Source organism: Nicotiana tabacum, chromosome 23 (genome assembly GCF_000715075.1).
Source record: "Nicotiana tabacum cultivar K326 chromosome 23, ASM71507v2, whole genome shotgun sequence".
Taxonomy (NCBI): domain Eukaryota; kingdom Viridiplantae; phylum Streptophyta; class Magnoliopsida; order Solanales; family Solanaceae; genus Nicotiana; species Nicotiana tabacum.
Window position 1 is genome coordinate 112,650,773 of NC_134102.1, and position 11,672 is coordinate 112,662,444.

The 11,672-nt window shown below is 35.4% G+C and overlaps 1 protein-coding gene across 1 annotated transcript; it reads left to right on the top strand.

Moving 5' to 3' along the window:
• Positions 1–1,281: 1,281 nt before the first annotated feature.
• On the top strand, positions 1,282–7,424 carry LOC107768458 (putative L-gulonolactone oxidase 6). The gene is made up of 5 exons (XM_016587582.2): positions 1,282–1,706; positions 1,812–2,144; positions 4,314–4,569; positions 5,119–5,220; positions 6,597–7,424. Exons 1-5 carry the CDS (start codon positions 1,317–1,319, stop codon positions 7,316–7,318), a joined length of 1,803 nt encoding a protein of 600 aa, XP_016443068.2. The 5' UTR covers positions 1,282–1,316; the 3' UTR covers positions 7,319–7,424.
• Positions 7,425–11,672: the final 4,248 nt, after the last annotated feature.

The window sequence follows — 11,672 nt, forward strand, 5'->3', positions numbered from 1 at the left end:
CAAATTTTTTTTGTAAAATTCATATAATAATGAGATACAAAGCAAACTCCTAGGGATTTGGCCTAGTGGTATAAAGCGTGACGTGTGAATTAGGTGCACGTCACGGTTGGAACTCTATTTTAAATGAAAATATAGCATTAATTAAGTGGAAGAAGGTAGAGGGGGCATGACGATAATCTGTCTTTCGAAACCTTGTGCCCCATTGCATTTGGGGATTTCTCTTAAAAAGATGGAACACAAAATAATTGCTTTCTAATGTATGGATCAATAAAGTATGGTGAAAAGAAATAGTCAACTCGGAAAATTGAGTTAAAATTAGAAAGTGAAATCATTAGAAACATAAAAGAACATGTGTACATAGAGGGGAAAAAATTATATTTGATAGCGTTCATCATTTAATTAAATGAGAGAAAAATTTATAGTTATTTATCACTCAACTGTATAACTTTAATTAAAATTTTTAAAATATTTTATTAATAACAATTACATAAAATATATGTGACACATAAGACTTAAAAGCCCTTAATATTTTGGGGATCTAAGGCAATGACTTCATTTTCCTTACCCTCATAGGTGGAGCCACAATGTCTGTTACGGGTTTAGCTGAACCTAGTAGCTTTGGTTCAAATCATGTATTTGTTTTAAATTAATATATATATATATTTAGAACCCAGTAAGGCAGTAACTTAAAAGAATAAGGATCTCAAACTCATAAACTTAAAATCTTGACTGCATCTCTGCTTACTTACGAGTGGTCCAGCATTCAATGCGGGTCGAAGCATCTGGTTGCTGGGTTGGTTAAATGTTGTTAATGAAAATAGTAATTCATTATTTTTAAGTCCCGGAGGCTTTTTGGTTCATCATGCTAAGCTCTTAGGCCGCCCCAGTTGTTCAACATAGCATTAATTTAGGTACCATAAATGAAATTACGCGCAAGGTATTTTTATACTATCATGGTATATTTAGAATCTGAAGTGGGAATATTTTAATTTGGTATAGGCAAAAAGCTTTCTTTCTTGCGAATTAAACCGTCTAATAGTCAAATCTCATCCTACAGAAAATGAGCAAATGGAATAAAATTTATACAAAAAATGAAACAAATGGGATAATATTTTATGAACTTCAACTACAATCCCTGAAAATCCTTTCTGTAGTCTAACATTGAAAAGTCAACATTCATATATTTTAAGAAACCCATGTGGCACATCCACCACAACATGTATCCACTGGGCAATACATGAAATCCAGTCTATTATTATCCTCTTTAATAGTACTAGTACATGTCTATATATTGGAATTGGCTCCCTTAGAAAGAAATGAACAAGAACGAAAATCACCAATTAATCATGAAAAACGTACGCTTTCAAAACGGCGTTATACGCCAAATTTTGACATCAAACTGCATTTTCTTGATCATGATTTTCTTAGTTGAAGGTACCCTTCCTCAAGATCCCATCAAGTGTACAACCAAAAATTCAAACTGCACCATCACAAATATTTATGGCTCATTTCCGGATCGGAGCATTTGCCGTGCAGCTGAAGTCACGTACCCTACCACAGAAGAAGAGCTCATCTCTGCAGTAGGAAAAGCAACTAAGGAGAAAAGGAAAATGAGAGTAGCCACTCGCTACTCTCAGAGTATTCCTAAATTGGTTTGTCCTGGTGAGGATGATGGTCTCATTATCAGTACAAAACTCCTTGATAAGGTACTACATATTGCCGTACTTCATTGTGTGACCATCAAACGTAAAAGCTTAAACTATTAGAAATTACACTTTTTAAATTATTTTAATTATATTATGTCTCAACAGGTACAGATGATGGATCGACAGAATATGAAGATGAGGGTGGATAGTGGACTAATACTAAAGGATTTGATCGATGAGGCAGCACGGGTTGATCTGGCGCTGCCTCATTCACCTTATTGGTGGGGAATGAGTGTTGGTGGTTTGCTAGGTACCGGTGTACATGGCAGCTCTCTTTGGGGCCTGGGAAGTGCAGTGAATAACTATGTAGTTGAGCTTCGGATCGTCACACCAGCTACAGAAGAAGAAGGCTATGCAAAAGTCCGGACCCTTGACACTGCTAATCCTGAGTTCTATGCAGCTAAATTGTCACTTGGAGTTCTTGGAGTCATTTCACAGGTATATAAATCACCTTACTTTCCTTCTTAATTATCTGTATAATCTGCAACATGTTCTGAAATTATCAGGAGTCACGTAAAATCTCATAGTAAAATATAGTGGTCTCTAGGTAGTGACACTAATTTTTGTACATTTTCTGTATCATTTGTGATAAGAGTATTATATGTGAAAAAGGGATAAGTTACATTGGTTTCAAAATTTACGACTTTTTCATCGAACTTTTGTTACTAACTAGTGAATGGTTAACTTGTTCCTTAAAATGGTTCAGTTAAGAGTTAATACTAAAAAAACACTAAACTATCCACGAAACTATGGGATGTTGTTGTTACCCCCCTTGAACTATATAAAATTACCTATATAAAACCCCATGCAGTGTCAAGTGAAATGGAGGGTAGCTTCGCGCTCTTTGCTGTTATACAATTAAGAAATTTTTAAAAAAAATAAAATTGCGCCATTTGGTGGCGTGGTCCTTTAATTCCAGTCACAAAAATTAAGGATAAGTATAACATTTACTAAGAACTTTAATCCTCTTATTGACTTTGGTACTTACATCCCTTCATGTTGATGTATGTATATATAATATATGTCTCCACCTTTCTTAACACGGTTTTAGAACATATATTATATTACATGTCTGCACCTTTCTTCACTCGGTTTTAGAAAATTGGTATTGTTACTCCCTAAGTTATAAATTTATAATATTAAGTTTTGTTTTTCTAGAGTTAAATTATATAAATTTTGAGTACTTAATATTATAATATGTATTTTTTCACCATATTTATAAAGTAATTGTAAATTATAATACTTTTTGTATAGTTTTTAAATATTTAAATTTTAATATTAAAATATTGAAATAATTTAATTCATATGTTAGCTTCAATAATTAGTTGGAAATTTACAATCAGTTGACTTGCAAGTCATAACAACTCATTGCACACCAACTAATAAATCTGTTAAGGGTCGTTTCGTTTAGAAACAAGTTAGGTAGCGATTTTAATACAAAGATTATTAGCATATGAATTAGTAGGATTTGGCTCACCTCCGGTACGGATCTCTTCATTTCCATCAATGCACATTTAATTTAATGACACTTATCATTTTTCGGATCTAAGGACCAAGGTTTATTTAGAGTAAATCTTGGTTAAACTAAACATTCTTTTACTGGATTAAAATGAAAATAATTTTTTTTTGCATATTTTTTTTTCGTTCTGATTGGGAAGACAAAATTAATTAGTCAGAGAGGAAAAATATTTTCTTACCAAGATTAAAACTAAAAAATCCTATATTTTTTCATTTGTCTGCCTAACTAAAACTGAAAGAGGACAAATGAAAAAAATATTTTTCCTCTCTGAGAGGACAAATAAATAAATATAGGATTTTTTAGTTTTAATCTTGGTAAGAAAAATATTTTTCCTCTCTGACTAACTAATTTTGTCTGCCCAATCAGAACGGAAAAAAAATGTGCAAAAGAAAAAATATAGGATTTTTTAGTTTTAATCTTGGTAAGAAAATATTTTTCCTCTCTGACTAACTAATTTTGTCTGCCCAATCAGAACGGAAAAAAAATGTGCAAAAGAAAATTATTTTTCATTCTAATCCAGCAAAAGAATATTTAGTTTAACCAAAATATTTTTCATTCTAATCCAGCAAAATAAACTTTGGCCCTTAGATCCGAAAAATGACAAGTGTCATTAAATTAAATGTGCATTGATGGAAATGGAGAGATTATGTACAGGAGGTGATCCAAATCCGAATTAGTAATATAGGGATTGTGATGCAAAGATTATTTTTATCGTTTGTTTGGTTATTTGTATTAAAAATGAGATATACGGGTAAAATATAAAAATATGAGTTAATTTTTTAAATCCAAAAACAGAAAGAAAGAGTATGAGGGAACGTTGGACCCTTCTACGTTCTTTTGACGTTAACAAGCTCGGGGCTGATACACATTGTGGCAAGTGGACGTGATACTGTTTTCGTCGAAATTTTTATTAAATATGTATATATAGATAGTGTAGAAAATAAAAATATTGAGTATAAATGTAAAATAAATGACATCATTTATTACTATAGCGATTTATTCATTCGTTCATTTCTTCAAATATCTACATCGCTTACCAAAAATCTTGCATATGATACTGAACAAGCTTCTCTGTTTTGTATATGTAGGTTACTTTCAAGTTACAACCAATGTTCAAACGTAATATCACCTTTGTAGAAAAGAGTGATTCAAATTTGGGAGATGAAGTCATCACCTTTGGAAGAAAACATGAATTTGCAGATTTCTCTTGGTTCCCAAGTCAAAAAACAGTGCTTTACAGGATTGATAATCGAGTTCCCTTAAACATCTCTGGCAATGCTCTAAATGATTATCTTGGATTCCGACCCACTTCTCCACTTATTCTTTCATCTATGAGAAGCTCAGGTAATTGGCTTAAACTTCACAACATTATTGAAATTATTCTTATTTGTGTTATTAGGGATATATAGAGGCGAAGTCAAGATTTGAATTTTATGGATTCTAAATTTTGACATAAGATGTTAATAGATTTATGAATAGCATACTCCCTCAGTTTATTTGTTTTGTCCATCTTTGACTAAGCACATCCATTAAGAATCAATTAACATAATGATAATTTACTATATTATCCCTAATTATAACTATTGAAAAACTATGACAATTATAAATCCAAAATGATGGGAAATGATAAGGGTAAAGTAGATATATAATGATAAATTATCTCTTGTTTTTTCAAACTGGATAAATAAAAGTAAATATTTTTCTTAGTATAGTGGACAAGTAAAAATAAAAGGAGGGAATAAAGAGTTTAGACTATAGTTACTAGCTAAATTCTAACTCCCCCTCCGACAAGGGATAAGATCCAAATAATGTACAAGGGAGATTAATATTATTAAATATATATGTTTTTTCCGTATGTTGTTTAACATCTATCCTCTTAAATCTTTTAAATAGAGGAGACTCAAGAAGCTCTACGTGATTCTAATGGAAAATGCCTAAGTGGAAAACTCACCAAGTCATTATTGGACACAGCAAAGTATGGGTACACAAACAACGGTAAGTATCTCAAAATCTCCATTAGAATGTTCAGATATATTGTGGGTAATAATAATAACAACAATGGTACGATTTGCAGAGGGTAAGTTGTACGTCGATTTTATCCCTACCTTATATAAGGCATAGGGAATTGGGGGGAGGGGAGAGCACATAAAACATAGGGACTTTGGGGGAGGAGAGTAGCTTAAAGAATTATTTTATTAAAAAAAATATTTTTACTCTCTAACTAAATGCTAAAAAAAAAATTCGAAAAAAGATTTTCACTCACCAACCAAACAAGGAAAAATAAGTGATACAACCAATCATTTTCTATGAAAATATTTTCCCTTGACGCCAAACACACCCAAAAAGTTGCTGTATTTTCCCACCGCATTTTCAGTCAGCCAAACATAATCAAAAGCAGTAATTTAATCCACAGTAAAGCCAAACTTTCAGATATGATTTTTTGGCTCTTTACAAATTTGTTTTTAGTTTTACGATCCAATTTTTTTTTACAGATTTACTTTTACACATAAGAGATCTGTCTTTTACACCTAACTAATAAGAGATCTGAAAAAGATATTTTTTTAAATTTAAAATTATAAAGAGGCATATAGCAGTGACTTATTTGTTATAGCTGGCGCATAAGAAAAGTATATACTATTAGAAAGGATTCTATACATAAAGAACAATCTTGGGATCCTGCTCTTATTTGCAAAACTAAAAAGGAATATTACAGCTAGTTCTGCATCCACCTGTTGGTACAGCGAATTCGACAGCAAAATGTCCCATTAGAAAATAAGTTTGCAGATTTTATGTTTTAACACCTTTGCACAAAGAAACTCAAACAGGTGCGGATTTTATAGATTATTACTCTCTTTCAATTTAATTTCAAATCGAAACTTTTGTATCGTGGAGGAAAACTGAGAATGTGTTTGATACAATGAAAGCCATTTTTCATAAGAATAATTTTCATAGCTAAAATATATTTTTCAATGTTTGGTTGTTGAGAAAAAAAAAAAAAAAAAAAACATATATATATATATATATATATATATATATATAAGAGCTAAGCGAGTTTTGATGAAATTCTTAATAATAATATCTTAAGTGCTAGGTCAAGCAAGTAATATAAAGTTTCAAATATAAATAGCAGTAAGGAAATTGACGTCCCGCTCATAAGTGAGGAAAGTCACTTTTTTCCATTTGATAAAACAAATTTCGTTGAACACATGTTCTGTCGACCAAACACAGAAAATGACTTCCTCATCAAAAATATTTGTTTGAAATATTTTCGTCGTACCAAATGGACCCCGGCCACTTACTTATTATCTAGCTTGTGAAGAAAATTTTTAGATTGAAAACTAAAGTTATTCTTATTATATTCATCTTACTAGGTATTCTTTTCACGGGCTATCCTTTGATCGGACCACAAAATCGACTCCAAGCATCTGGCAGTTGCCTAATCAATGATGGAATTCTTGACGATTTAGTATGCCCTTGGGATCCAAGAATAAAGGGTCTATTTTTTCACCAAACAACATTCAGTATTGGCTTGTCCAAAGTAAAAAACTTTATACAAGATGTGCAAAAACTTGTGGTTTTACAGCCTAAGGCATTATGTGGTTTAGACCTATACAGTGGAATCCTAATGAGGTATGTCACAGCTTCAAATGCTTACTTGGGACATCAAGAAGATGCAGTGGATTTTGATATAACATATTATAGAAGCAAAAATCCATTGACTCCTAGGTTATATGAAGATATTCTTGAAGAAATAGAGCAAATGGCGATGTTCAAATATGGAGCAGAACCTCACTGGGGGAAGAATCGTAATGTGGCATTCATTGATGTGATTAAAAAGTATAAGGATGCCGATAAGTTTTTGAAGGTGAAAGAAACTTATGATCCTTTAGGGTTATTTTCTAATGATTGGACAGATCAAATACTTGGGTTAAGGAGTGGATTGTCCATTGTTAAGGAAGGTTGTGCTTTAGAAGGACTATGCATTTGTTCAGAGGATAGCCATTGTGCACCAACGAAGGGCTACTTTTGCAAACCTGGGAAAGTTTATGTGGAAGCAAGAGTTTGTACTCTGTTATCGTCTAATGTTATTTAGTATTTAACTACTTATGATGAAATACTAACACGTACCTGCCATTATTACCATTGAAAGTTTACATTCAATAATGTATAAATAAAAGTATATGTTGGTTATAAATGAATTCTTGGTGTTAAACTTGATAGTATTATTTTTTTTAAAGTTAAATCCAATCACCTAGTCCATTACTTATAGCTTGTTTGGCCAATCTTCTATAATCAACTTATTTTTGAAAAGTATTTTTTTAAAAAGTACTTTTGGTGAGAAACAATTTGTATTTAATTAATTAATTAAAAAAATACTTTTGAACAGTAATTAGTATTTAAATAAGCTTTTAAAAAGTACTTCTAAATATATTTTTCTCAAAAGTTAAAAAAGTATTTTTGGGAAAAAACTACTTTTTTCTACTTCTCAAAAGCTACTTTTGTTTCTACTCAAAAGTAAGTTTTTACTTCTAAAAATTTAGCCTAACATCCTTAACTTTGAAAACAAATACTCTTGGCCAAAAAGAAGCCGGGCTATTATTGTCCGAGCCGAACAACCGCTATAACTGTATTGGGTAAAATATGTTACGGTACGTGGCCACCAAAGAAGGGGACATGTTGAACCAAAGTCGGAAGGACGGAAAACCGGGCACAACTACCCCATGTGTTACCGAGAAAGGCAAGTTCATAAAGGCATTAAGCACGCTGCGCCCGGTGACATTTAATGAAGAATATTCCACAGCATTAAAGAGTAACAGTTCGTTAGAGAGTTTTGAGCATTTATGATTACCGTTAGGTTTTCCATTATCGCACTTCAATAATTGTCATTAGTGGTGGGCCCGACCATTACGCCCACTGAACTATAAATAATATGCTCAATGCCCATTGTAAGGACGGATTTTCTGGACATCAAAGAATATATTCCAACACAGCATCTTGATACTATTTTTTCTCTCGAGCTTGTTATTCTAATCATCATTGTGCCCGGAGACTTTGTTCTCGGGCTCTTCGGATCTATAGTTCCATCTACATTTTGAGCTTAGTATTTTGCATCCAAATTGATTAATTCATCACTTTTTTGGATCAGATTAATCTATTTGTCTAGAAACCACGAACAAATTCAACTGTATCAATTTTCGGATAAACAGTTTGGCTCCCACCGTGGGGCCTAGACAGTCGTGCGATTAAATTGGTCCTTGCTTTTTCTCCATTCACAAGCTTTGATCATTTTCTATCTTAGGTAGAATAAAATCACAAACAAATGGGAATCAATATCGTTAACGACGCTCACAATCCTGAAATTCAAGGGGGACATCCCCATTTTGAGGACTCAATCAGCGACACTCGCAATGGAAAAGATAACGCCACACCGGTATATGACGGGAGGTACCCTAGACGAGTGCGAGAGGCTACTCTTGGCGATGCTGACGAAGAACACGTGGCGGATGCAATAAGGATCCTGCAAGAGCAACATACAATCATCCTAAGCCATCTTACGCGACAAGATGAGGTTATGACAGAACTAAAGCAGGCAATGCCAGGTGCTTCAAATAATGCGAACAAGCGAGATCCAATTCCTCCCGTCGTTCCTGCAAATCAAACAGCGCAGAGAATCGACAACAACACTCTCAGGGGCGAAGTTGGCTCCGATGGGGCAGGAGGGAGTAGATCTGACCTCAACAACGACAACGACCCATTTAAGAAAGAACTTTTTCGATTCATGAAGGAAGTTAATGCCCACATAGATCAGATCCCGAGCGCACCACCGGTATTGAAAGGTCTAAACTCGAAGAAGTATATTCAATTACCGTACAAGCCGAGTGCAGCCCCGAAACTAATCCCTAAGCGGTTTAGAATGGCTGAAGTGCCAAAATACGACAGAATTTCAGATCCAAAGGAGCACATTACCACCTACACAACGGCGGTAAAGGAAAATCATTTGGCTCCTCACGAAATTGAGTCTATGTTATTAAAGAAATTTGGTGAGGGGAGCCTTGACATGGTACTCATTATTGCCCGAACATTCCATAGATTCCTTTGAAATTCTCACGGATTCATTCATCAAGGCCCACGCCGGTGCCAGAAAGGTACAAGCCCGAAAGGCCGACATATTCAGGATCGCATAGGGAGAACCCAAGTTATTACGGAGATTCGTTAGCCGGTTCCATAAGGAAAGGACGTTATTACCGGCTATCCCGGAAGAATGGGTAGCTAAAGCGTTCACTAAGGGTTTAAACCCGAGAAGTTCGGACGCTTCCCGAAAGCTAAAGGAAAGTCTTCTCGAGTTTCAAGCAACAACTTGGGCGGATGTCCACAACCGGTACGAGTCAAAAATAAGGATCGAAGATGATCGGGTTGACTTTCCATCATCGGCAAAAGGACGGGAGAAGAACAAAGAAAAAATGAAGGACGATGTTGGCTCGGATAGACGGACTTCAAGAGGCCAATTTTTTCCCTACGAGTGGATGGAAGGTCGTGACATGGGCTTCCAGACATCAGACAAGTTCACCGACGACAGAAGGATCGATCGTGGGTGGAATAATAGATCGCTGAAAGATAGAGAAACCTCGAGACCACGAGGTTATTCTCATCCAAAGTTATGAGAGTATAACTTCAACATCAGCCTGGTAGAGTTAGTGTCGGTCATGAGAGATATCAAAGAGGCACGATTCCCGAGACCTGTGAGGTCCGATCCCAACCAGAGGGACTCAAATTAATGGTGTGAATACCACGACACTATTGGCCATTGGATTGAGGATTGCCGACACCTCCGAGAAGAAGTGACAACGTTGTTAAAGAATGGTCACCTCAGAGAATTATTGAGTGACTTAGCCAAAAACAACTATGGTCGGGACAGGGGCGACACACAAAACTCGAAAGAATGAGGGAGAGAGACCTCCACGCCAAACGATCAACGTTATCTTCGGGGGGAATGAGATCAATGGAATCTCCTTCTCGGCCGCAAAGAAGACAAAAGTATCAATAACCCATAGTAAGAGGCTCCGGGAGGATGATATCATGTTCACAGAAGAAGATGCAGACGGATTACTATTGCCACACAATGACGCACTGGTAATTTCTTTAAATGTGTTAAATTTTAAAATTAAACGTGTTTAGTGGATCTAGGAAGTTCCGCTAATATCATACAATGGAGAGTTCTGGATCAAACTAAATTCACCGGGAGCATCATCCCGGCGACAAAGCTCCTTGCTGGATTTAACCTCGCAAGTGTGACAACTCGAGGGAAAATTTTATTGCTCACGGATGCCGACGGCGTAACAAAGACAGATCTCTTCAAAGTAGTAGATGGAGACATGGGCTATAATATAATCCTGGGAAGGCCATGGTTGCACGAGATGAAAGTTGTGCCTTCGATGTACCACCAATTGCTGAAATTTCCCACACCCGAGGGGATCAAATAGATAAGAGGTGATCAACCGGCCGCAAGGGAAATGAATGCGATATCGGTATCCTATAGCAAAGGAAAGGAACATGCGGCATATCAATTATCGGAACCAGCTTCCACCCCCGAAACAAAGGTAATTTCCTCGGAGACAGAGGAGTCGAAAAAATATCAGGTACCAAGGTATTTCCAAGTACCGGAATAAACGGACGCAACGAAGTCCACGGCAGAAGAACTGGAGCAAGTTGCACTATTTGAAGAATTCCTAGAAAGGAAGTTCCATTTGGGAACAGGACTACACCTAGAGCTCAAGTCTGCTTTTATCGAATTTCTTAAAATTAACGCTGATTGCTTTGCATGGTCGTACGAGGATATGACAGGAATCCTGCCAGAGATAGTTGTGCATAAGTTAAGCTTGGATCCAAGCATACCTCCTGTAAGACAAAAGACGCGCCCTATTGCAGAAGCAAGGACTAAATTCGTCAGAGAAGAGGTAACCCATCTACTTGAGATTGGTTCGATCCGAGACATAAGATATCCAGATTGGCTAGCTAATGTAGTAGTGGTTCCTAAGAAAATTAATAAATTTCATATGCGTGTAGATTATAAGGATCTTAATAAGGCATGTCCAAAGGACTCATTCCCATTGCCGAATATCGATCAAATGATTGATGCCACGGCCGGGCATGAGTTAATGAGTTTCCTCGATGCCTACTCTAGGTACAATCAAATCAAAATGAACCCAGAAGACCGGGAAAAGACTTTGTTTATAATGAATTTTGGCACATATTATTATAACGTAATTTCCCATTCGGGTTAAAGAACGCCAGAGCCACTTACCAACGGCTCATGAATAAAATGTTCGAAAAACAAATAGGAAAGACTATGGAAGTATATATAGACGATATGCTCGTTAAGTATTTGAATGCAGGTGATCACCTGAAGCATCTGCAAGAAATATTTGACACACTAAGGAAGCATAATA

Coding starts and splice junctions, on each gene's coding strand:
- LOC107768458 (XM_016587582.2), top strand. CDS start 1,317: ATGAACAAGAACGAAAATCACCAATTAATCATGAAAAACGTACGCTTT. Junction 1,707..1,811: donor GTACAAAACTCCTTGATAAG/GTACTACATATT, acceptor ATGTCTCAACAG/GTACAGATGATGGATCGACA. Junction 4,570..5,118: donor TTCATCTATGAGAAGCTCAG/GTAATTGGCTTA, acceptor TCTTTTAAATAG/AGGAGACTCAAGAAGCTCTA.